The sequence below is a fragment of the Periophthalmus magnuspinnatus genome, chromosome 15 (assembly GCF_009829125.3).
Source record: "Periophthalmus magnuspinnatus isolate fPerMag1 chromosome 15, fPerMag1.2.pri, whole genome shotgun sequence".
In the NCBI taxonomy this organism is placed as follows: Eukaryota; Metazoa; Chordata; class Actinopteri; order Gobiiformes; family Gobiidae; genus Periophthalmus; species Periophthalmus magnuspinnatus.
In genome coordinates, this window is record NC_047140.1 from 27923946 (window position 1) to 27947369 (window position 23424).

The 23424-nt window shown below is 40.3% G+C and overlaps 1 protein-coding gene across 1 annotated transcript; it reads right to left on the bottom strand.

The window, feature by feature from the left end:
* Positions 1-1010: 1010 nt before the first annotated feature.
* On the bottom strand, positions 1011-22086 carry peli1b (pellino E3 ubiquitin protein ligase 1b). Its single transcript, XM_033979210.2, has 7 exons — positions 21729-22086; positions 8520-8747; positions 5508-5637; positions 4921-5022; positions 4646-4843; positions 4373-4561; positions 1011-3282 (listed from the first exon to the last, which is right to left on the bottom strand). The coding sequence occupies exons 2-7, from the start codon at positions 8597-8599 to the stop codon at positions 2704-2706; spliced, it is 1278 nt and encodes a 425-aa protein (XP_033835101.1). The 5' UTR covers positions 8600-8747; positions 21729-22086; the 3' UTR covers positions 1011-2703.
* Positions 22087-23424: the final 1338 nt, after the last annotated feature.

A 23424-nucleotide genomic window follows, 5' to 3' on the forward strand; every position in this document is an offset into this window, starting at 1 on the left:
GCTCCTCCCTTCAGACGGATATAAGGCAGTGTCCACCAGTAATCTGACCAGAACTGAAGCAGAGGCTTGGTTGAGCAGCAAATTGTCTTCACTCCTACAGTGCTTTGTCTAGTTGACAGATTTTATCTTTCTTTTGCTTTGAACATACAAGTACAGATTTAGACCAGTATTCTTCAGGTTCAGGAGTTTAAAGGGGGGTGGATGTGGCCTACACTCTTGCTACAGTCACATCTGAACCTGGGCTGCCAGTGTCTTAACCTACAGATAAAGGACAAATGTTTTCTCGTTCTCATTATATGGACAGGCCAAGCCTCATTTGAAAGCTCAGAAACTCCAGAGTTCACTCACTGAGCTGCATAGGCTGCACTAGCACTGATTAATGATTAGCTGCAGGTGTTGGGGTTTAAATACAGGATATTTAGAGAGAGTCCTTTTAGATTTAAAGTTTAGATCAGCTGAATTTAAACGTCTTGTGGCCACAGCAACATCATGTCCAGTGTTTTTAAATTAACTATTGCAATGTTTATTCTTATCTGTAAGAGCGATATTGATTTGACCATGTCTTCCACATATCTGGGGACACAAGCCATGTTTGTGAAATTTGAAATAAAAATGCTACTTACATTGTCATCATTTATGCAGATCTGACAAGTAAACATTTGCACATTACTGACCTCTTGTGGCTAGATGTTTGCAATTAATAAAGGGCCTGGACCTTAGCTGTTGCCATTACTGAACTTTATTAGTTAGAAACAATTCAATATATCAAATTTTATTTTATTTATTTGTATGTATTTCGCAGCTAATTTTAATGATGAACTGAGTCTTATAATTTCATTGTAATGAAATGTGTATATTTAATGTGTATTCACCTGCCCAGAAGCTGCACATGCAAAATAGAAGTAGCTAAATCTGGCACAAATCATCTTTTCTTTCGTACGATTAATGAATTTGTAGATGGTCCCTGACAAATAAAGAAAGAAAAAAAATGAAACCATGACTCCGCCTAATTCACTTTTACACTTTATTGTTTAAAGTTGTTACAAAAGTGTATGCTTCAAACATTCGTTCGCCTGTAAGCACAAGGAGAGGAGGGACAGTGCAGGAGCAGGAGGACTATGGCAGGACAGATACAGACAGTCATGGACATAACAGTAGAGTGAAGAAGCCCTTTATCGTGTGCCTTCTCCACAAGACAAACAAAAGCACTGACCTTTGTGGAGGTATCCTCATTAGACCTTATTTATATCTGTATGCAATTATTCAGCTGGGCGGTAAGTTTCTCCCTGAGGTGAGCTGTGTGTTGCAGTCCAAGTAAAAGGAAGACCTTGGTGAAAACTATGTGGACAGACAAACATTCATAGGCGTATACAGCCTAATACACACACTCCAGCTGTGAACATGTGACCTACCAGGAGGTAAAGGCTGTTTTGGAGGGAAGGCTTCTACAGTGCGTGTCTCAGTTCTTTGCACCTGATCTTGTCAATGAGCATGCAAAATATCAAGACTGCTACAACCTTCAAAATGTTTCATTTTTTACAGAAGAAAAGAAGAGTTTAATTTGGTATAATCAAATGACTGGCTATTATGTATGTAAAATTGTTTTGCACTTGTGCCACTTGATGGTCAGTACTCATTCACTCTACACTTGGTGATGAGCTGCATCTATGGCCACAGCTGTCCTGGGGTAGAGTGACTGAACTGGGGCTACAGTGAATGCAACAGTCCTGACAGTTTGTATTATGTGATGAGTAGCTTGTTTCATTTGAGACAAATTTGCATATAGATTGAAAACATGTTTTCATATTCAGACGTATCTGTGTCTAATATTTTATGGCAATTGGAGTCTTCTAATATAGTATTAGTGCAAATCTGATTAAAACAGCTACTGTCTGAATGCTGCTGTGTCTGAATGCTGGCTAACTTTTACGTTTACAAGCCACAACTTTCAAGTGAAAAAAACACATGTCTGCCTCCTTGTGTTAGTGTGATTTTGACGTTTGTCTTGCTACATACTGCAGTGTTGTGGCTGATCTGTTGTAACATTCACTCATCCGTACAATGTTTCCTCTTTAAAGGGATGGCTGCTTACACAGATGCCTTATTTTTCCATAATGCTTTGGGGAGATTCCCAAATGTATTGCTTTGAATGTGAAAGGCCAATGATGCATGTTTCCGAGTGAGAGGAAAGTCAAACTGAAGAGGTTACACCCAATACAAAGTCACACTCAAGTTAGAAGAGGGAATAAATACGACACAGATCGTAGATCAGTGGATAAGGGACAGACAAACATAGAAACATGATCCTCAGACCAAACCCACACCGTCTCCACAATAAAGTGTACTTTCAAATGCTGAAGGTCTGAGGGATAAAGGCTGTTCTCATAAATAAACATCAGCTCTGACACATGTACACAGGGAAGTATTGCAACAGGAACATAAACACTGTATGTTTGCCCTACAGTTGTACAGGTGAATACTGTTAAATGAAACATCATTTTACGCAGCAGTGTTCTTGGTTTGGTTTCTGTGTCTCTGGTTTCATGAAAATATAGACATCTTTTTGTCATGTGTGAAAAAGCAATACAAAGGTCACTTAAAAATAAGAGACAAAATGTCAGTTTGTGTTACTGCAGAAAACAGCCTTGAAACACAGAGTTAGTGTTAAAGCAGTCACTGCCGCATGCTCCTCCCACGCTGAGACTAGTCCAGAGGTCCCTGGAAGATGAGTCTGACGTAGCCCTGCTCCCCACTCAGCTGCTGCGCACAGAACGGGCAGGCTGCGTGGAAAGTGTGCGTGCCGTGGGGCAGAGGAATCTGACTCCAGAAGGAGGCTGTCTTCTCAGAACAAACATGGCCGCAGGGGTTAAAGGCATGAGTGGGCGGAGCAGCGTCCACATAGAAGCCCGCCTCGCAGCCCAACCACAGCGGAACATAAGGACCCTTGGCCCGGCACATGGGGCACTCTCGAAGGCGACCCTCCCGCCCCTCCCGCTCCTCAAGGTGGCCGCCCCAGTTGTGGTAGCCGTGCACATGGCCGCACTGCAGATAAACCCAGGGCTGCTTCTCATCAGGAGTGTCCTTGCGCCGCATGGAGGGAAAGGCCAGAGTGTTAAAGCCCACAGGACACTGTGGACGTGCTGCATTGATCTCTTGTCGTAGCGCCTCCAAGTGTTTGAGTGTGGGAGTGCGCGCCAGTCCTTCAGCTGTTCTCCACAACAGCGTTGCACCACACAAGTCAATAAGGGAACCATCCACCAGCTCCTGGCTCTCAGTCTCCACCTAAAGGACACAAACACAGCATTCTAGGTTGCATCTTACATTAAACCACACTAGGTGGCAGTGTAACACAGAATTCAATATATGACATGACCCAAACCTTATACACAACTAGTAAGTGGCCCTGTGGCAATCACAACCATATCATCCAATAAAATCATTACAGAAATACAGACATTCATCTCCAGGCAGAAAGTGTATGTACTGTGAAAAAACAGAACTAACTCAAAATAATCTCATGAGTGAAGGTCTTGCTGGGTTTCAGATGACACCATAACATTCTGAAGACCATAATTTAATACAGATGGGGGGCAGCTAAAATGAATATTGTTAAAAAACAGATTTCTTTAGTCATACAAGAGGCATTTGGTCCAGTCAGTATTAGAAATGATCAGGTTAAACATTTGTGCATTTACCTTTTGGATATTTCATGGTAAAGTACAATGCAATCAATATGGGTAACTGTTTCTTGCCCCCCATTTGGGAGTATGATAAAACCACCAATTAAGCCTTGCATTATCTGCGACTGCCACTGTGTGCAGTCAATAAAACTGAATAGTCCCATGAAGCTCAATTGGCCATGTATAATTATAAAAGGCTTTCCTCCTCGGTTGAGTATCTAAATTGTCAATCAACTGTAAAATATGAATAGGTTTTGATAGTGTCACATAATCCACACATGGCTCCTCTTGATAATACAATGTGCAGTGACTGAGAGCAGGACTGAGGAGAGAGAGGAGCAGGTGGGAGGAGTGATAACAACATGGATTTATTCGGTGGGAAAGAAACTCTCAGTCCTCTAACACAGAACCAGCTGTCCAGTGTGCTTAAGGTGTGAGTGCCCTCTGCTGGCTATGATGGAGCAGTGCTTCAACCTGACTGACAAAGGATCTACGTGGTCACTATAGACACGCCACTGGCACCGCTGTATGAACCCTTGTGGGGTTTTATCTCAAGAATTAATGTTGTTATGTTTTGGTGCATAAGATACCTGGAGACTGGATATAAGTCAGGAATAAGTGTGTAATAATAAAAGTTTAATAAAAGCAAATAGAAACAAGAATAATAGAGAAAAATGAAATACTAGTCTCACCATCTTCCCTCTCTGCTGTGCTGAGCGTGTCTCTCTCAGTGTGAAGACATTGCCACAGACAGAGATCTCTCTCCAGACGCCAGGCTTCGAGTCCTGGCTGAAGCCGTTGCGAGGATGCATCACTAACACACCGTTTGTGGTCAGTCCATCCATTTGACCGTCTGGTGTCTTCCATTTAGCAGCTTTCTCCTAAAAACAAGAACCAAGGTATAAGAGTTTAAAGTGGGAGACATGTTGAAATATTTCTAAACTAATCATCAATTAATAACTAACCCCAAGGAAGATGTTCTTGGAGGAGTCGAAGCCCGCGGCGTAGATGCGCGCAGTGTAAGGCGGCGTGCGCTGGCACATGATGCGACAGGCGAATCTGGAGATGGTGCTTTGGACTGACTGAGTGTCTGCGTTACTCTGGCTGCCTGCGATAGTGTCTGTCACCACAAAGTCTATGGGGCTCTCTGTGGATCGTCCAATCTGAAACAACAAGGCATGAAGCAATGAGCACAAACAGAACACACGATCCATGCACTACTGGAGAAGGTGTTTGTCACCTGGAACATGTCTGTATTGCTGTCATGTGTGTACTCCACCACCACCGTCTGGGCTCGGGACAGGGTGTAGGAAATGCTGTGCTGGTCTTTGTTGCTTATGGCCTGAGAAATAAGAAAAGATTAATACTGTTAGGGATTTCATAGTCAAAAACTCAGAAAAATGGACAAAGCACACTGTATCTTTTTGACATCTGTTCAATGACTTACAAAAAACAACAGACAAAGGAAGGGTGGAGTTAGTTCCTGTAGTTTTTCACTTTTAACATCTTTTAGGTCAGTTAGGACCACCCACAGGACAGCGAGGGAGGGACAATCACTCTTCCAGACTATTTCAATTTAAGTAGCTAAAGCTTGACTTATGGGTACAAGCAAATATTTCCAGAGAATCCATTAAACACAGATGTTGTGAAAAACAAAAGCTATTTTCTGTTTCCTGTTCTTTTTCCTATACTTAACAGAGACAGTGTGATCTATTGTATCACAAACTAGGCCCAGTGGGTGCAATGTAATAATTTTACACAAAGCTTCTTCGAAACACAGATTTTTTGTGGAGTCTACTGCAGTGTGCGGTTAGCCGTGTGGGTCACCTTGGCTGCTTGTGGAGAGCAGGCGACGTGGACTGTGCTGGGCTTGACTCCGTTTGCTTTGGGTCTTTTACATAGTGCAAAACGACTCTTGCGTCTGCCGCGGTCCCCGTTCGGCAGTGAGCCATTGTACCTGCAAAGAGAGACAAAAACAACAGACTGTTTTGAGCAACTATACATGAAAGAAGGCCATTGTGGAACAGGCCCAGAGCATTATGTGTGAGACCCACACAATGTTCCCACAATGCTTTTTTCAAATGCGTTTTACAAAAGCACGTCGCCATAAACAACAGAGGGGCCCAAACATAAGCCCAGAGAAAATAAACATGCACAGAGCAGCATTTAGACTGATGGAGGCGTGGGGATAAACAGGCCTTTCCTCACACAGAAGGAGGCTCTGTGACGTGGACCACAGTCAAACTGTAAGACTTTGTCTCAGAGAGTGTCACTGAATATCTCAGTGCCAACACAGGGAAGCTAAGATTAATGATCTCTATGAACTATAATGAACAATAAGCCTTTTAGAATTAAAGCTGTAATCGAGCCAAGCCACTTTATTGATGCAGCATGATTAAAATCTACAGAGTTTTACCAAAGTGCTTCACAAACAGAAAAGCAAAACAAAATAAAATACAGAACAAAGACGTAAAAACAACAATCAGATATTAGTAAAATAGTAGCACTAGTTAACAGCTGCGTTATAGAGCGGAGTCTTTTGTGCAGCTAAAACCTGGAACTGTCTTCCTGATGATGTGAGACAGGCCTCTACTTTGACAATGTTTAAATCCAGGCTCCAAACGGCTCTGTTCAGCTGTGCATATGACTGAAAGGTTTTTTATTCTGCACTCTTCTCTTTTAATGTTAATATTATGATGATTATTTATGATTATTTATGTTTTGATTTGTTGTATTGTGATTTTAATGTCTTTCTTATTCTGTAAAGCACTTTGAATTATTTTGTGTATGAATTGTGCTATACAAATAAACTTACCTTGCCTTAATAGTCTTTTAAAATGATCAATAGGCATTCTTTACATGGATCGGGAGCTTTTTCAAAGTTTCAGGGCTATGACATGACAATATCTAATCATTGCGTTAACCCAGGCTAAAACTTGAACTAGACTTGTTTTAAATACCTTTTAAAATGCAAAACTAGCTGTACCATGATACGCTACTTCAAATTGCACCATTTATTGACAAAGTCCAGTGCAAAAGGCAATGCATACTGCAAGTCCACCCAGCCGGCAGCTAAATGTTTGCATTTGCCTGGTGAGAGAGCATATCTGTGGGGCTCAGACGAGTGCTCGGAGGGTTTACGAGTAACCATGGTGAGCAAGCAGGGCCGCGTCAACGTTTGGGACCAGTAACCATGGCAAGAGCGTCACCATAGTGAAGTTTAGGCCTTATTCGGAGAGAGGGCAGAGTGAGACGTTGGAAACAAGTCAAAGTATTGCTGGCAGCACAAAGTCAGGGTCCCATGAGCGCGTGCAAGTGTATACATGTATCCAAGTATACCTAGTGTGTGTTGTGTAAATGGCTGCTGACCCGAGTGGGGAAAAACCTGGTCAAGGCAGGCTGAGACACAACTTTAATAGCACTCAGTTAGGCAACAAGCAGTGTGCTCCATGCAAACAGTAGTAAAATAATGTTTGGGTATACGTCAGTGGCCAACTAATGGTAAGACTATAAAACGTATAAAGACAGGTTGTGTGGGTAATTGCTACAAGATGACTCCCTGTACTATGCCAGCATCAGGGGGGAGAGAAAGCTTGGGTTCAAAAGGTACTGTTATATCTGAACCAAACATCGCATTAGTGACATTTGGCCAGAGACAGTGTAGTGTTAAACATGATGGGACTAATGTGAAGCTAACAAAAATGAACTGTTGACAGAAATATCCTGGCTGTAACTGATAATCACTGAGTGCTTCACACAAGACAAGTCAAAGCCCTTTCCTTCCTGAAGCACAAGAGGTCAAATGTGCAACTACCTACAGTAAGCACAAGGCAAGTTATATTCAACATGGACTCTTTAACACTCTTAATTTTTCCTCTGACTTACCACATCTTGGAATCACAGGAATAACTACTATCCTGAAGTCTATCTAAAACCTGAGACAACAGAAGCTGGGATTCTCCCCTGTAAAAGTATGGAGCTGTTCATGGCATTTTTCCACTGAGCAAAATTTCCACACTTATGTCCCACAGTGCAGCTGTGGAACAGCACATCAAAACAAACTGTGAGTCAGCTGTAGAAGAACCAGAGAAACTGAGAAGTGTCAGTCTGATGTGTGTGTGGTTTAAGGTTCACACATGGGTTAAAATAGTTTCAGGTTAGGATTTAGGTTAATGCTCGGCAGATAGTGACTATAATTTAGGTTTATAATCAGTCTCCAGGAACGGAAAGTCAGTCAATTTAACTGCCCTAAAAAACATGTAAACCCATGTGTATGAGTATGTGTGTGTGTGTGTGTGTGTGTGTGTATGTATGTGGGGATGCGTGTGTATGTGTGTCTGTGTGTAAGGAGTCTTTCCGACTTGTGCATTCCTCGCTGGAGTGGGCTCGGGAAGGGAGTGGAGTGAAATAGGCCTTTTGGGACTGTACAGGAGACAGACAGTTAAAGGAAGTACTTGAGCATCATGTGAGAACTGGGTGTGTGGATGACTTCTATGACTTCCACACACTAAAGACACGAGGGAGGAAGGGGTTTTATAACCAATCTACTCCCAAAATAAAAAGTACAACTGAATTAGGGAAGTCACCTTCCCAAGGATAAATATATTGCCAAGGATACACAGTGACAGCACACATTAAAATGGGTTTGCCTTCTATTTCACTGTGGTGAAAGTGGAAAATCATTTCTGGAGTTCACCTACAAAAAACTAAACCTTGGTTTGACTTAGAATCGAATTAAGTTACTCAGTTACTTGTTGTGGTGTGTTACTTGTATGCATTTGTCCAAATGGTGCCCAGCAGTAATGAACATCCAGAGCTAATCATCAATGAGCCTCTTACCCCAGCACAAGGAGCTCCCCGTACTTGACTGGCACTTTGGTGGAGGCGGTGGTGGAGATGGTGTCCTCTGGGGAGTACATCGGGCCGGGCCTCTGGAGGGACGGAGCAGGAAGAGCAGGAGCTGCGTCAGGGAGGGGACACAGGGAGGGCACGGGGGAAGGGGCACAGGGGGAGAGGAGAGGGGGAGGGTCAGCTCAGCCTCAGCTCATGTCTCATACTGGTCCTGCCCTGCAAAGTGACAAAGACAGGATTACCACCAGATTAGTCACTCCACACAGTCACACTAATTATAGGCTTCAGATACAGTTTTGGCCAATTGAAATGCAACCAGAGTACAACAAATACACAAAATATCTTTAGGTAAGTAGTTAAGTAAGGTCTGATTTTTGTGGTATAGATTGTGCTTGATATTATCATTTTTCTATTAGTGCCATACATTAACCATCACTACCATTTTATTTTTACTTTTCAGTCCAGTTCAAAAATGTAGTGGAGTCGAAAGTACAGATGAAACAAAAGTAAAAAGCTCACACTGTAAAATTTCCTTAAGTGCGGTACTGACGATTTGAGTGGTTGTTTTTTTCTTGACTAAAGTTTTCTCATTCAAGCTTCGGCTGTCGATCAAAATATACATCTTTTACACTTTAACAAATTAAAAACACTTGTGTGAAATACTTTGACTTTTTACTCTTAAAAGGACATGTTTAAACAGCTACTTAAACATTTTTTCATATGATACTTTTACTTGAGTAACTTTTTACCTCTGTGTCTGTACAACATTGAGTACTTCATCCAGCACTGACGGTAATTTCACATTCATCTTAATTTTACACTCCAAGGAAGCGAATGGGGGATTAAAATCAAAATAAAGCCTCTGTTCGACCATTTAATGAATAATTGAGTGTTTCCTGAGTGATGCTGAGGTTCAGGTTGCTACGTCTTCTTCTCCATCATAGTTTACCCTGTATTTTAACTGACATGACACCATCACACTCTCTCCACACTCGCAGGTATAAAACATCTTGTGCTCTCAGTTTTACAGCATTAATTAACACATAGGTTTATATTTAGCATCGCAGTGGAGTAGTGTGAGCCGTAAACTCCGCACTCATGTGATGTGCGGCAGGAGTGCTGGTAAATGTGTAACAGAGGAGATGGCTGATGTATTTATTTATGTTAGAACAGTGTATACCTCACAGGTTAAAGGACAGTACCGTAAGGCAGTACTCCTGTCATGTGAATGTGTTTTATTGGTTAATTATATTTTGGCCATAAATAAAATGCCCTTTGAAGTTAATAACAGAGCAATAAGGAAACATTTAAGCATTTACTGAAGTAGCTTTAAAAACAAGCAACTAAAAACCTGTTTTTAATGGAATTAGCTGTGGCATTTTTGAATATTTGATAAAAAGTTACACAATAAACCAAGAGTTCATTTGGAAAGTTTAAAGCCATCTCTGTTTGGATTTTTCTTCCCATTTTGTTCCTATCTTATACAGATAAATAAGTGGATTTGATGAGGGATGTAATAATATTTTTTCTGCACTAAAATAGATTTGGCTTTTGAAAACGGTGAAGCACTGCTTTTTCAAATAAACTCTTCAAATTATGATGCTATTTTTACTCCTAGATTATATCAGTGCCAATAGTAGAGTCATTGTGACCCGACCTGCGTCACCCTGCTCTTCACACAGTTCACAGAAGCAGTGTATAATTAATAGTTGTTTGCTTTGGGACAAGCTGCTTGTACTCAGTAAAAACTAATTGCGATCAGCCTTCTGGCACAAATTTCCACATGTTCTTGTCTTGTTGGAGTTTATGTGCTTATCATAAAGTCAATGCAGCCTGTTTGTCTGGAAAATCACTTGAACTTAGGCCTGTAACGATAATTACTATATCAACTTATCAATATATAAAAGACTGAACAGTACTTTTTGTGGCTCAGTATTTATCGTGTGTACAGTTTCTTTGCTTTTGGTGGGATATTTTGTCATTTTTTTTCCGCAAAGCAATTTGATTTGAGATTGATTTGATTTTAGATTTGAGCTGTAGGGGGTTGAATTAATAACTTATATGACTCATTATAGACACAAACTGTTCACTTTTTGCACCTCATGTTTTGTTTAAATACATTGTACATTTACAATATTTTTTTTGGGGGGGTAATGAATACGTTTTAATATTATTATTTATCATTTATAGTTCCTTCAGCAACATTTATCGCACTTCAAAATGCATTATCGTGACAGGCCTACTTGAACTTCTGATAGCCTCATAAATGTCCTCACAAGTACAGCACTCCAGCAGGTGTGTGTGTGTTGTATGTGTGTGTGTGTGTGTGTGTGCGCGGTGTAGGGGTGTGCGTGTGTGTGTGACTGATCCTGACTAAGCTCTCGGCCTCCGACACACAGTTCATGGTGGACTGGTGCCAACTGTTGCTAAGCTCCTAAAATACACAAGAGTGAAACACAATAGACGCCACGCTCAAAGGACGACGGCGTTCTGCGAAAAAGTTGACGGCGAGAATGCGAGAATGCACGGGCCGAACGCCGCACCTGCTGTTTTCCCTGACCACAGTAGCACAACAGACAAGCGGCGAATATGCGTGAAATCATATACATGGAAAACGCAGGCTGCACAGGAACAGGACCAGCTGCAGCGTGAACGAGGAGTTTAACTGTCAGCTTTGCCAGATGGAAGAATTATGAAGATTCTGCTATGAAATTAAAGCAGAACATTTTAAAACATATTTTTTTCACGTTTCAGAAGCGGTTAAAAATACACTGCCAGTCAAAAGTTTGGACGCACCATCTCATTCAATGTTTTTTGCTTTTTTTCTACATTTTATATACATACAAAATACAGCAAAATAAATGAAGTAAGAGATATGGAATTATGCAGCAAAGAAAAAAAATAACTTTACTGAATATATTTTGTTTTATATTTTAGATTCAAATCCTCAAAGTAGTCACCATTTGTTTTGGGCAGACCATCTCATTCAGTGTTTTTTTTTTTTTTATTTTGACTACTTTCTACATTTTACATACATATGGAAAACATCAAATATATGAATTAAGATTTATGGTATTATGTAGCAAAGAAAAAAAAAATTCTACCAAATATATTGTGTTTTTTAGTTAAATTCAAATATATACCTTTGCTTTGTTGAAAAATATTTACTAGTAATGACATTTTTTTTCTTTACTACATAATTCCACATATCTTGCTTCATATATTTGATGCCTTCCATGTGAATACAAAATGTGGAAAGTAGTAAAAAATAAAGAAAAAAAACACTGAATGAGAGGGTGTGTCCAAACCTTTAGTGTAAATACCAAAAACAAAGCTGAAACCTGTGCATAGAAACATTAAAGAAGTTCTGACGGTTTGCACCTCACACTAATTGGTTATATCGACCTGTCACTCACTCAGCGAGACACAGGCCGACCAATCGGAGGAGTGCATTAAGATAAGTGACCGTGTTTGTGCGGAGAGCTGCAGAAAACAGAGAAGCACTTAATCAACAATAGGGCACATTGTCACAGGCAGGGATCAGATCACAGCTCTGTTTTCAAAGCCATGTTTATCATTAACCTGTTAGCTTAAATGCTACTCTAATAAAATAATATAAAATTGACAGTTGACACACATGCAAGGCTAGTAAATATGTTAAAGACACCTCGCCTCCAGTGTCTGCGCACACTGATGTATGAATGTGTGTGTGAATGTGTGAGTCGCTCCTTGATGAAAAGCGCTTTGAGTGTTTTTGAGTGGAAAAGAGCTATAAAAATGTGACCACTAACTAATGTGATCATACAGTTTAGTACACCTAATATATGATAGCTACATGCCCATTTGAAAATATACACTGTGTTTTGGATACCTCACAATCTCTCTTTCAAACACGTGTCTTGTTTGCAGTACCATAATGAGCAACAAAAGGCGACCTAAATATTTTCACATCAGTGGGGTCAAAGTCTGAGTAATACCTATAGAAATGGTTTCACTTCAGGCGTTAGTGAAGAAAAAAAAACACAGGTCAGAAGACGCCAAGAAGTCTACCTCGGTCAATATAAGACTCACCTAGTACAAGTATATGCCTATGTGTGTAAAGAACCATGCAGGTGGAGGTGTGCACAGCTGAGAGCGGCTGCTGCAGGCGTGAAGGCTTCAACCTGTGGCTCATGTGTCCTTTACAACACAATCCTCCACACAAACCAGCCTCTGTACTCCACCATGCTGAAGCTGGCCCATGGGACTTCAAACCCAATTTCCCACACAGAAAGACTAGCAAAGGAGCTTTAGGGATTATTTCTACAACATAAAAGAGTAATTGTAGTGGTTTTACTTCAGAATATTGGACTAAAATAGGACTAAGTATCGCAATTGTGATGATAGGTATGTTTAAAGTCGGATGCTCATTGTAAACGACTCCAGAATCAAGACTGAAATATGAACAGATAAAGTAAAACAAGAATCACAGGCTTTTCAGAACAGGTTTGTAGAGGTCTAAACTACAGGTACAACGTCTAAAAATATGCAGACTGATTTACTAATGTCACCAACTCTAACTGTGACTTTGATCTGATTGCGAAAGACTGTGCAGAACAAAAACGGCACTTGAGAGGAGTGTCATTCCCCAATTTGACTCAGAGCTGAATATGTGCGTGTAGGCTAATCACGAAAACTTTCTATATTTGCAGTATTTTTAATGAACATGAGCTGCAATATATCAATGAAGCACTTAATGAGACATAGAAGTTATTTATTCAACCGTCTACTGCTCAAATCCTCAGAAAAGTGCAAAGAAAAAGTACTCATGATGAACACTGACCCCCAAATATAATTGTTGCACATGTCATTTTCTACGGCAACACATACAAGGACAAACTACAAGTAATATGCCAGCTATCTTTATTAGTCTGTAAATATGTTTATTTTAAGTTAAATATGAGCCCACATTTAACTGCTAAACCGCTCAAGCAAACAGATGAGTGCAGAAAAACATTGAAAAAACTGATTTGAGTGTAGTATTTAATCTGGTGATGACAGCGATACAGTATTTTTACCAAAATATTATGAAACTTCTGCAAAGTCTATTTCACTTAAATGAATTCAACTGACACATAACATTTATAACTGTTTCTGGCAGTAAAAAAAAATGAAAATAAAACTAACGACTTGCATGACTGATTTAAATTCGGCTCTGACTCAGATTGGGAAAATACAAGGACCATAAAAATAAAAAGTAAAGTTGGCGATGACACTGATCAAGATGGAGGATGAGGTTTGGCTTTGGTTCTTCTTGTGGTTGCTGTGATCTCAGCCGGAGCCTTTTATCTCAAAGGTCATGAGACACCTCGTGGCAGAGGAACAGGACATGAGTGTGTGTTTTATAGCACAATTAGGCCTTTCATGTTCGCCGTGTTCGGTGGAAGAAAAACTGTGAGCGGCAATTTCTTAGGTATTTATTATATCTTGATTGAGAGGCATTCAACGAACTGTGACCAAAATAAGATATAAAAATGTTCCTTATTCTCAAAAACCAGGCTGATTATGATTATGAACAACAGATAAACATAATCTAATTTAAAATAAAGAACTACTGTCTAAACGTACAAAATAAATGTAACTTCTACCATTTGGGAACCATGGTAATCCTAAATCCCCAATCTGAAATGCACTACACAAGAATTAATCTAGATCCTGAACTTGTTAAGCAGTAGCCAGACAAGCTCACTCAGCTGATCTAGCAAAAGGTTTTAGCCAAAACCTTCCCAACAAAACCTTTCTTTGTTAACTACAAGACGTCTCACTCTGGAAAGCTGCTTCGCACAGACGTCAAATGAACATTAATTGTGTTATTGGAAGGCTCTTATGTTTATATCTAGAACACCATTTATTCGAATGGCTTGTGATTTAGGCCAACAAATTAACAAATGCACCTGTCAAAGTGATGCTAATAAGTGATCAATCTTCAGTGGTAACAGGAGCTCCGTGTGGGGGCAGACTCCAGCACATCAATACATCAAGCATTTAGCTCAGTGACAAACAGCAGCTGCTACAGAGAGCCACGCAGACGGTACACACCAAAACTAGATCATTTGTGCTGATTCACACTTCAAATCAAGATGACATTTTGGTTTTATCACGATCCTTCACACGATCAAGGCAATCATCCATATTGCAATGTTGGACTAACACTGAGGTTCTCACAGAAATCTCCAAAATTAGCCTTCAAATTGCATCAGAAACTATATTAAAATAAGGTCATGGTCACGTTTTTATATAGCTCTTTTCCACCCTGAAGGCACTCAAAGCACTTTAAGGAACAACAAGAAACCACTGTCCCACTTCACACACACATTCATACACCAGTGTACATAGACTCTCCCTAAGATCGTAATGTTGAGAGCGGGATTCGAACTGCCAACCTTCAGATCAGTGGACAAACCTAAACAACACTGACATCGCAGTACAGTCATGCCACACTTTGCATATTTTCCGATATACTGTAGTCATAATCCTTGTCGTCAACATGGCATATTGCTTTAGGTAACTCAACCCATCCTCTTCTTCTAAAAGATCACACTTCAGCGTGATTGGTGGTGTAGGCTAACCAACGGGAGTAGTGGGTGGGGCAAAATAGATGCCATGTGTCAAAAGAAAGCTGTGAATCATGACGAAACAAACTCTTTAAAGATTGCAGATCACAACTCCACATGACCGCTCGAAAGAAAAAAAGATAGCCAGTAGCTAAAGGAGGATCAAAAGTTCCTCAGTAAACCATGTGGTAGGCTTCAATAGGTCAGTGTTAATAGACCTATTTGTTACGGATGATTTAGGACAAAAACAAGAACATAAATTATTCATAAAGCAGTCGTTCAGCCGTCAGCCACATGGACAGAGACACAGCGTTCACACGACAGGCTCCTGCTGTGTCGTTATTGTGCCTTTTCCAAATGTGACTAAACACAGGCATAACGCTTCACATCATGGGGAAGTTTTATAGAAGGCAGAGGAGGCCGGGCCTGACCATAAACCTCAGCTTTACCAGTGGAGCCCATTTAAAACATGCTTATATCTCAACTGCACTCAATAAAAGGCTAGACACGTGTTAACCCTGCAAATTATGGTCAAGTTCTTCCGTTGGAGAGTGTGGGAGGCGTGCGCACATCTGGCCGTTTCAATTCACATGGAGACTAGTAATGTGTTCACATAAGTTGGAGTGAGCTCATTTATGGATGCACTTGGGGGTTGGAGTCATGGTAACAGTGTGTGCCAAGATAAAGATTCATAAACCACATAAGATCATGTTTTCTTATCATATAAAGAGTCTATGAGATGATCTGTAATCCTTCTACCGCCCACAGCAACTGCTAAGCGTAAATCAATATACTTCTCCAGTGGAAATTATTGTCAAACAGAACGACACATAACTGAGACAAAAACAAAAGATGACCTCTAGGCAACATTTTCCAAGAGGTCAGTTTGGTGACAAGGGAAGCGATAAGGTCTTGGTGGATCTTATCGCTTCCCTTGTCCCAAGTCAATAAGTCAGAGAGAAGTCGATGCGTAGACATTTTGTATTACTGTGCTCAATAATGAATTCACTTTTTCTTGCCTTAGGTTTTGACTTTGGCCTGTGCACAGGTTCACACATGGTTAAACTAAAGACTGGTCAGTGCAGCGGACCCCAGTGAGATTTACAGTTAGTGCGTGTTGATGTACAGGAAGTCCCAATTCCCTGCCCACTCACAGACATACACTTGTGCTGCTCTGGGCTTTCTGGAGGGGCCGTGTGCACCGCGCCTCTGGTAATAAGTAACACAGATACATGTGTGGTCAAACATAAGAGACAGGATCTATAGTCTGTTCTCAAGTGTTCTCTCATATATTTTGGGAAATGATTCTGGAGTTTGTTTCAGTCATGCCCGGGTCCTTCCTGTAGACCTCTGATGTTTACATTCCTTCAGATGTTGGCGACAATTGTAATCCAGTTAATTGATTTGAACTACTTTAATTGAATTATGTTTCAACGAATAGCATTGGAAGATGGCCATACTGTGATGGTGAGTGAGCTATCCACATTCCATACAAGCTAGGATCATTAGCATGTCTAAAGCTTCTGTGCTGAAATTAAAGCTCACATGTAAGTATGCTCCGGCCAAAGCCTGGCTGTGGCAGAAACAGTGGCGGCTGGTAACAAGGGTGATTACAATAATCCACCTGGCCCACAGCCAGACACCCGGCCTGCGGAAGAGTTGCCACAACAATACTCACACTTGTCAGCTATAAACAGTAAGGCCTGAAATATGTGGAGCAGGTCAGCCGCCGGAGCGCGGCATTAGGAACACGATGAGGAATGTAAACCTGAACAGCGCTGTTGACAGCAGATGTGAGGGCATCACACAGACCCTCACTTTCACCACCAACTTCACCTCATGACTCACCTGAGAGCACAGCAACATTACAAACAAACGTGTTTGGAGCCAGCTCTGGTATCTATTAACATTCCACATTTACAAGGCACAAATACCTGATTTTGAGAACATGTAATATCCGATCTGCCAGATGTGTCATAGTGGCTGATTGGTTAGGATGCCCATCTCACAGCAAAAAGGTATCTGGTTCAACTCCTGGACCATGTGGGCTTTTCATGTGGAATTTGCATGTTGTTCTTGAGTCTGGGCGGGTTACCTATACTATGGACCCCCACAGTTTCCCCTATCAACCCAAAAGAAATGCTGGTCCCCAGCACTCTTGACCAAGATCCTGCCTTAGTATCTGGCACTGCACTGTGTTAAAATGCTCCAGACAGGTCTCCAGAGGCCCTGGCACAAGGGCGAGTCAAGCAAACAGACTGGCAAATTAAAATAATTATGATACAGCATATACATCCAAGGTGTTATGAATGTTCAATTTGAGTTCTTTGAAATAAATAAGATTATGAAGTACACAAGAAGAACAGTGAGGAGGCAGATTCAGAGCTGTGTCACAGGCCTCACTCTGAGAGGGACTGATAAGACCAGAAACAGGACGAGCACAGCTCCAGTTACATCCTCATCAATGATTCAAAGACACCAACACAGACCAGAGCATCAGACCGCAGGCCTACAGTGAATTCACACACCCAAAACACGCCTCTAACGCCCTGCTAATGTGGAAGATCACCTCAAAGCTGAAACACACACATTAAAACAACAAATGTGTTCATCTTGATGCTTTTAATAGAAGCAATTCCTCTTTTCATAATGTTAGTGCAAAATGTATGTACAGAATATTACTCCTAATGTATTTTAGCATCACACTTCTCAACTGATACTAACTATAAATACATATTAGGGAAATGTAAAGCATGTATGCAAATTTAGAAACGTATCACTACAATATAATATATTTAACCAATAAGCTTGAGCATCTCCTGGGGCAGCTGAACAGAGGCCTCTTTGGTTTCCATTTGCTGTGTTACTGATCTGTAATGATTAGCTTCTGAGGCCACACGAGAAAAGCTAACAGGCTAACAGCAAGGCTTTTATGTCCTGTTTTTGTCATTCTGACCATAGAGACACAGATAAACAGTGGACTTTTTGTGTAAGGATGTGCACTGGCCAGTTTCACAGAAGAATCACAGATCGGCTGGAGAATAAAGAGCGAAAAAACTATCACAAGACACAAATCACCATCAGAAGAGGCTGATACAAAGGACTAGGCACAAATATGAACAGCATAAGAAAGCGAGGCTGAACGATTTCAGAAAAAATATATCTATGTGACATTCTTCTGACAAGTTTGGTATATTTTAAACCTCCATATCCAAGAGCATTAACATTTGAGAGAAGACGACACTGCGAAACTTATCATTCAAGTGCAATTTCAGTTTTATTTACAAACCTATGAGCAACAACTGTACTATTTGTTTAAGACCATTACAAGGAGATAGTGTGCAAAGTGATCTGAACAAAACATCAGGAAACCAGATAGTATCAATGAAAAACAAGAAGCCTCAAATGTTCTCTCTGCTTTTGATAACTGAGCTAAACTTTCAGCTCAAATTCAAAACAGAACAGCCAATATTATCAAGTGTTTTTCTTCCAGGACATAGCACTAAGGTTCCTATTCATGAATTGGTCTGGCCAGCTGTTACAGAAATAACTTGCCAATTCACTGATGCAACTTCCCCAGCTCAATGGCCGCACTGTTTATTTCCTTTTGGATCTATTATTGGCAGATTCTAAGGAAAAATATGTGAATCAGTTATAATGTAGGCCAAACAATATGAGAAATTGATTTAAACAGATAATGAGTTTTATCTTCATTTTCCTGGCATCAACAATCAGCATTTTTACTCACAGTAATCAAACGGATATAGACCATCAAATATGCAAAATGGAAACTCTAATCATATTTTCAGACCGACGACATCGTACTAGACATTGCCTCTTTGAGAAAGATGTTGGAAAAAAGCTGGACGTTTTACAGCCCTGGTTCTCTGTTCTCTCCGTACCTCAGTGAAACAGCGCTGTAAAAACGTGCCCACTGTCTGACCCACTTTCCATCACAGACGTAATCTCCTCAAACTTGAGCCTGCTCAGCAGCGGCACAACGCAGAGGACCGGGCTGTGTGCAGGACAGATCAGCTGTGCCCACGTTACACTGGTCTAAAGCAGCCAGACAGAGGAGAGCACACAGACAGAAGGCTTGGTTTAAAGTGTATACTGTGGGCACATTTTTTTTATATATAATACATATTGCCTCTGTAAATTCTATTATAACAAAATTGAGCCTGATAGCAGTCCTTCAAACAGCATTAGCGATGGTAAGACAGCACATTTAAAACAACTTCAGCTGCTTCACATAAAAGTCAACACAAACAATCCTATGTAGCTAGTATTAAATGCCAGGGAGAAGAGGTGGGTTTTCAGTCTAGTCCTAAACTGCGTTAAACACTGAAAGGATCTGACAGGTCTGTTAATCGATACTGGGGATTATTACTTATTCAGGTCACAATATAATAGTGAGAAATAAAAGATCCTATTTGCGACAATATTGGTCACATAAAAGAGGAGTGGTTATGTAGTTTAGGATTTCACAACGTCAGTAATTGTGAGTAATTGTGATGTTTCTACTAGTGTTGCCATGATACTAAAATGTTGATACTAAGGAATACTCAATACCGATACCAAAACAATAAAAAAAAAAAAAAAACTCTTCCTACACAATGCGTTTTCAACATTAAATGATAGAACTTTCTTTTCTATTCCCATGTGGCCTTATATCTGTGTAATCCCTCAGTTGTCCTGGTAGGTTCCATAGTGGTCCAAGAGATAGACCAATATGTCGGGCCAATATTTGGACTTTTTTACGTATCGGCTACCTGCCTTAAATCTCCAGCACAGGCCAATATTTTGTGCTGCCTAAAAAATACACACAAAGCTTTACATTAACACTTTAATACGAAGACATAGCTGCACAAAACGTGATTACACAGCTCTCTTATCGGGTTGTGGTTAAAAAAGGACTTTGAGGTGAATTTAAATAACAGAATTTAGGGGAAATAATTAAAATCGGCTCTACGTATTTGCCAAAAATATCGGCAGGACCCATATCGGTCTCTTGCGAAAGAATAAAGCTGTTCATTTATGTGACCTTTTTAGCATTGATACAGCCCAAATGAGTATATAGTTTTGTTTTATCAGTTTTAGTATCGATTAATATCAGATTTTGAATACTTTTGACAACTCTAGTTTCTTCTTACAATAATCATAACATTATTGTGACATCCCTACACAGTAGCATTTATTATTTTGAAAAGATTTAGAATTTAAAAAAATGACATGTGATAGAGCAATATAAACCTAAATATAAATTCATAGAGCAATTATGAGCGGAGACTTTTATTGTCTCACAAGGGAGTTTCCATGGTCAGTAGTGCCATAGTACAATAAATACTCTTTAAAATATTAGTAGTTTATTAACTATTACTAATACTATTAATAGAAAAGTGTGTACCAAAAGTCTTAAAATATGAACCACATGAATAATAATGTACAGAACAACATCAAGATTAAAAAGGGTCGCCAATACAGACAAGCTTGCAGTTGTTCTTAAGAATGTGATTTAAAAAATGTGTGCCAACTGGAAGCAAGCAAGACATACACATAACTCAAGATGTAACCATGTTCTCGTCAGCAGAAAGTCCATGCAGGAGTCCTGTCCGTGTGTGTCTCTGAGTTACTAAGGATACAGGCAGCACTGATGGGCCTCCATGAAGTCATCAGAGCTGCTTCTGCGCTCTGTCTGACACCCTCGGCTCCAGTTTCCTACTGAAACTGAGACCGGACCACTGCTCATGTGCTGCACAAAGCTTACACATGTGTTTTTGATGAACATTCATATTTTTCATCTGATTTTAAGGGTAAAGAGGTTAAAAATTGTATGTGCATTATTGGTATTGTAGTGGTATGTGGAGAAATATTAGCGTTCTAATTTGTCAAAAGTAACATCAGAAATGAACAAAAAGTGTGTGTGCATTTGAAGCATTGTTATAGTGGCAAGTTTTAGAGAAAAGGCATATTCTTTCCCTGCTATGGGAACACCTCAAAATTAGATTTTTTGATCAGTCACTGACCCTATCACATCATCACTTACCCAACCTGCCTGAGCAGAGGCCGCCTGACAGAGGAGTCTGCCTATGGAGAGCATCAGATGACAGATAAGATGAATAATGGGAGAACACACAGATGCCATTAACAAATAATACGCATTTGTCCAAATCCTTTTCAGGCAATGACCCGTCACTTTCTCACACAGCCCCCTGAGACGGCTCAACGTGCCTGATAAGATGTTCTAGTCTACACCAGAGACATGTCACACACATTCTGTTCTCAAGAGGATTTAGACTTAGGCTTATTCATAAAAATGTATGTAGGATACTGATCTGCTACAGCATGAATCCCTGTTTTATTCTGCACAGTAAGTTGGTCTGTGAAAACTACTAATATAGATTAAATAACATTAAATAACTGCTCCAGGTACAAAGGAAATAAATACTCAAGTGGTGTGCTCGTTATAACAAGTTGACAAAGCGAAAGCCCAGAAGACAAAGCAGGAGATGAGTAGAAACCACGGGACAGTTCAGCTGGACGTGTCTCCTCGCGGTGTGGACATTATTATTTATTAAAGAGTCGTGTATTTGCGTGGACTTACCGCGAACACACTGGCGGGATGCTTATGTCCAGTGTGTCTGCTGTGGTCTCTGTTTAATGTTGTCCTCAGCAGATGCTTTCTCCGAACTTGCTGAGGCTAGCAGGCTAGCTAACAATTAACCGGTACAAAAAAAAGAGATTTTTGTCTTGAATTTCTCCGCTGGAAGCTGTCTAACCATAAGAAAACAAAGGCGTGCCACGTAAAAAGAGAGACCAGATGAAGGCTGAGAGACTTGGCTTTGTGTCCTTGTTATTGTAAGTTGTAAATTGTCCCGTTTCAGTAAATATCCAGTGCTTGATTTAAAATGACAGTGTCCGTGGTGCGCTGTCCTTTGTTGTGAGCATCTCAACGTAAACACTGAGCTGAGTTCGCTGAGCGTACGCTGGGGGCGGGGCCAAACTAAAAAACAAAAAAAACAAAAAAAACGTCCCGCAAAGCATTATGGGACATGTAGTTCACCAATTATATGAGCGTTTACACTGTTGCAGCTTGTTATAACAGGATGAAAGCAACGCTGATTTAAAATAATTAACATCATTAACATAACTTTGTAACTTAGTAATAAAGACAATCACATTTATTTACAAAACGGGCCAAATTAGTCTGCAGGGTTATGGTTTTAATCTTTATCATCGCTCAGGAAGTTATGCAACAGGTAGAAAAAAAAAGAAAAAAATCATGTTATGTGATTCTCCTTCCATTGTCCTGGCATGAATCCTTTTATTCTGCTTTACCTTTAGGCCACTTTTATTCAAACTAACACACTAACACATGCATAAATGCTTTTTACTGGGTGGATCCATGGCTGGCAGGGAATCCAGGTTTGTCTTTGCACAGTTGCTTAGTCACTTAGATAGGCCAAAAATGTTTATGGATTTGCTAACAGCCTACTCCTTTGTAAACTTACTGAACACCAGATGCATGGATGTTCAAGGACATTTTGCAATAAGACCCTGAGACTTCTTAAGGGCCATTTGCACACTACCACATATAACTTACATAATCCTGCACTCATTTTAATCTGTGTTTAACCCTGCTGTTTACATTGCTATGGTTACAGCACCAACCCCACTCCTGGACGTTTCCAGTGCTGAAAGTTGCAGACACACCTTCCTTTGATTCTTCGGGTGAAATGTTGCTCTGGCCAGGTCCTTCGTGATGGATGTTTTGACATGTACTTCACTTTCCAAGAGCCAATGGGCTGCAGTTCCATGTGAAGCGTCAGGAAATGATGAAAAATTGAGCAGTGAGGCGAACACTTGGACCCTGTGGTTTGACTTTACCACCAGGCAGCATGTGCTTTTTAAATGTCCAGACAATCTTTACGGTCTTTATGCAACTAATCAGAAAAAAACACTGGTCTGTAATAATATTAGGATTAGAGTAGCATTATAATCAAATTGCATAAATCAATCACGGAAAATTGCATTGTACTACTTCCACATAACTGCTTACGCAACTGCAAAAATGGCCTCAAAATGTTGTGTGCAGACTCAACCACATATTGCAGTTATTTGATATACTGCTGTGTTAAATAAAGCTATGTGAGTTGGAGCACTGCAATAGTTCTGGTCCTGCATCTACTATGGTGACCCTAGTCAAATGTATTAAGGGCAGTGTGTTCTCAGGGAGACTGTTCTTGTGTGTTGTTGTTGTTGTGTGATGAGGCCCAAACATAGCAACAGCTGGAGTGTGC

Bases quoted from the DNA above. Each gene is read 5' to 3' on its own strand.
- peli1b (XM_033979210.2), bottom strand. From the start codon at position 8,599: ATGTACTCCCCAGAGGACACCATCTCCACCACCGCCTCCACCAAAGTG. The intron at 5,638-8,519 runs GTAAGAGGCTCA...CTCTCTTTGCAG, and splicing joins GGGGAGCTCCTTGTGCTGGG to GTACAATGGCTCACTGCCGA. The intron at 3,283-4,372 runs GTGAGACTAGTA...TGTGTCCTTTAG, and splicing joins CACAGCAGAGAGGGAAGATG to GTGGAGACTGAGAGCCAGGA.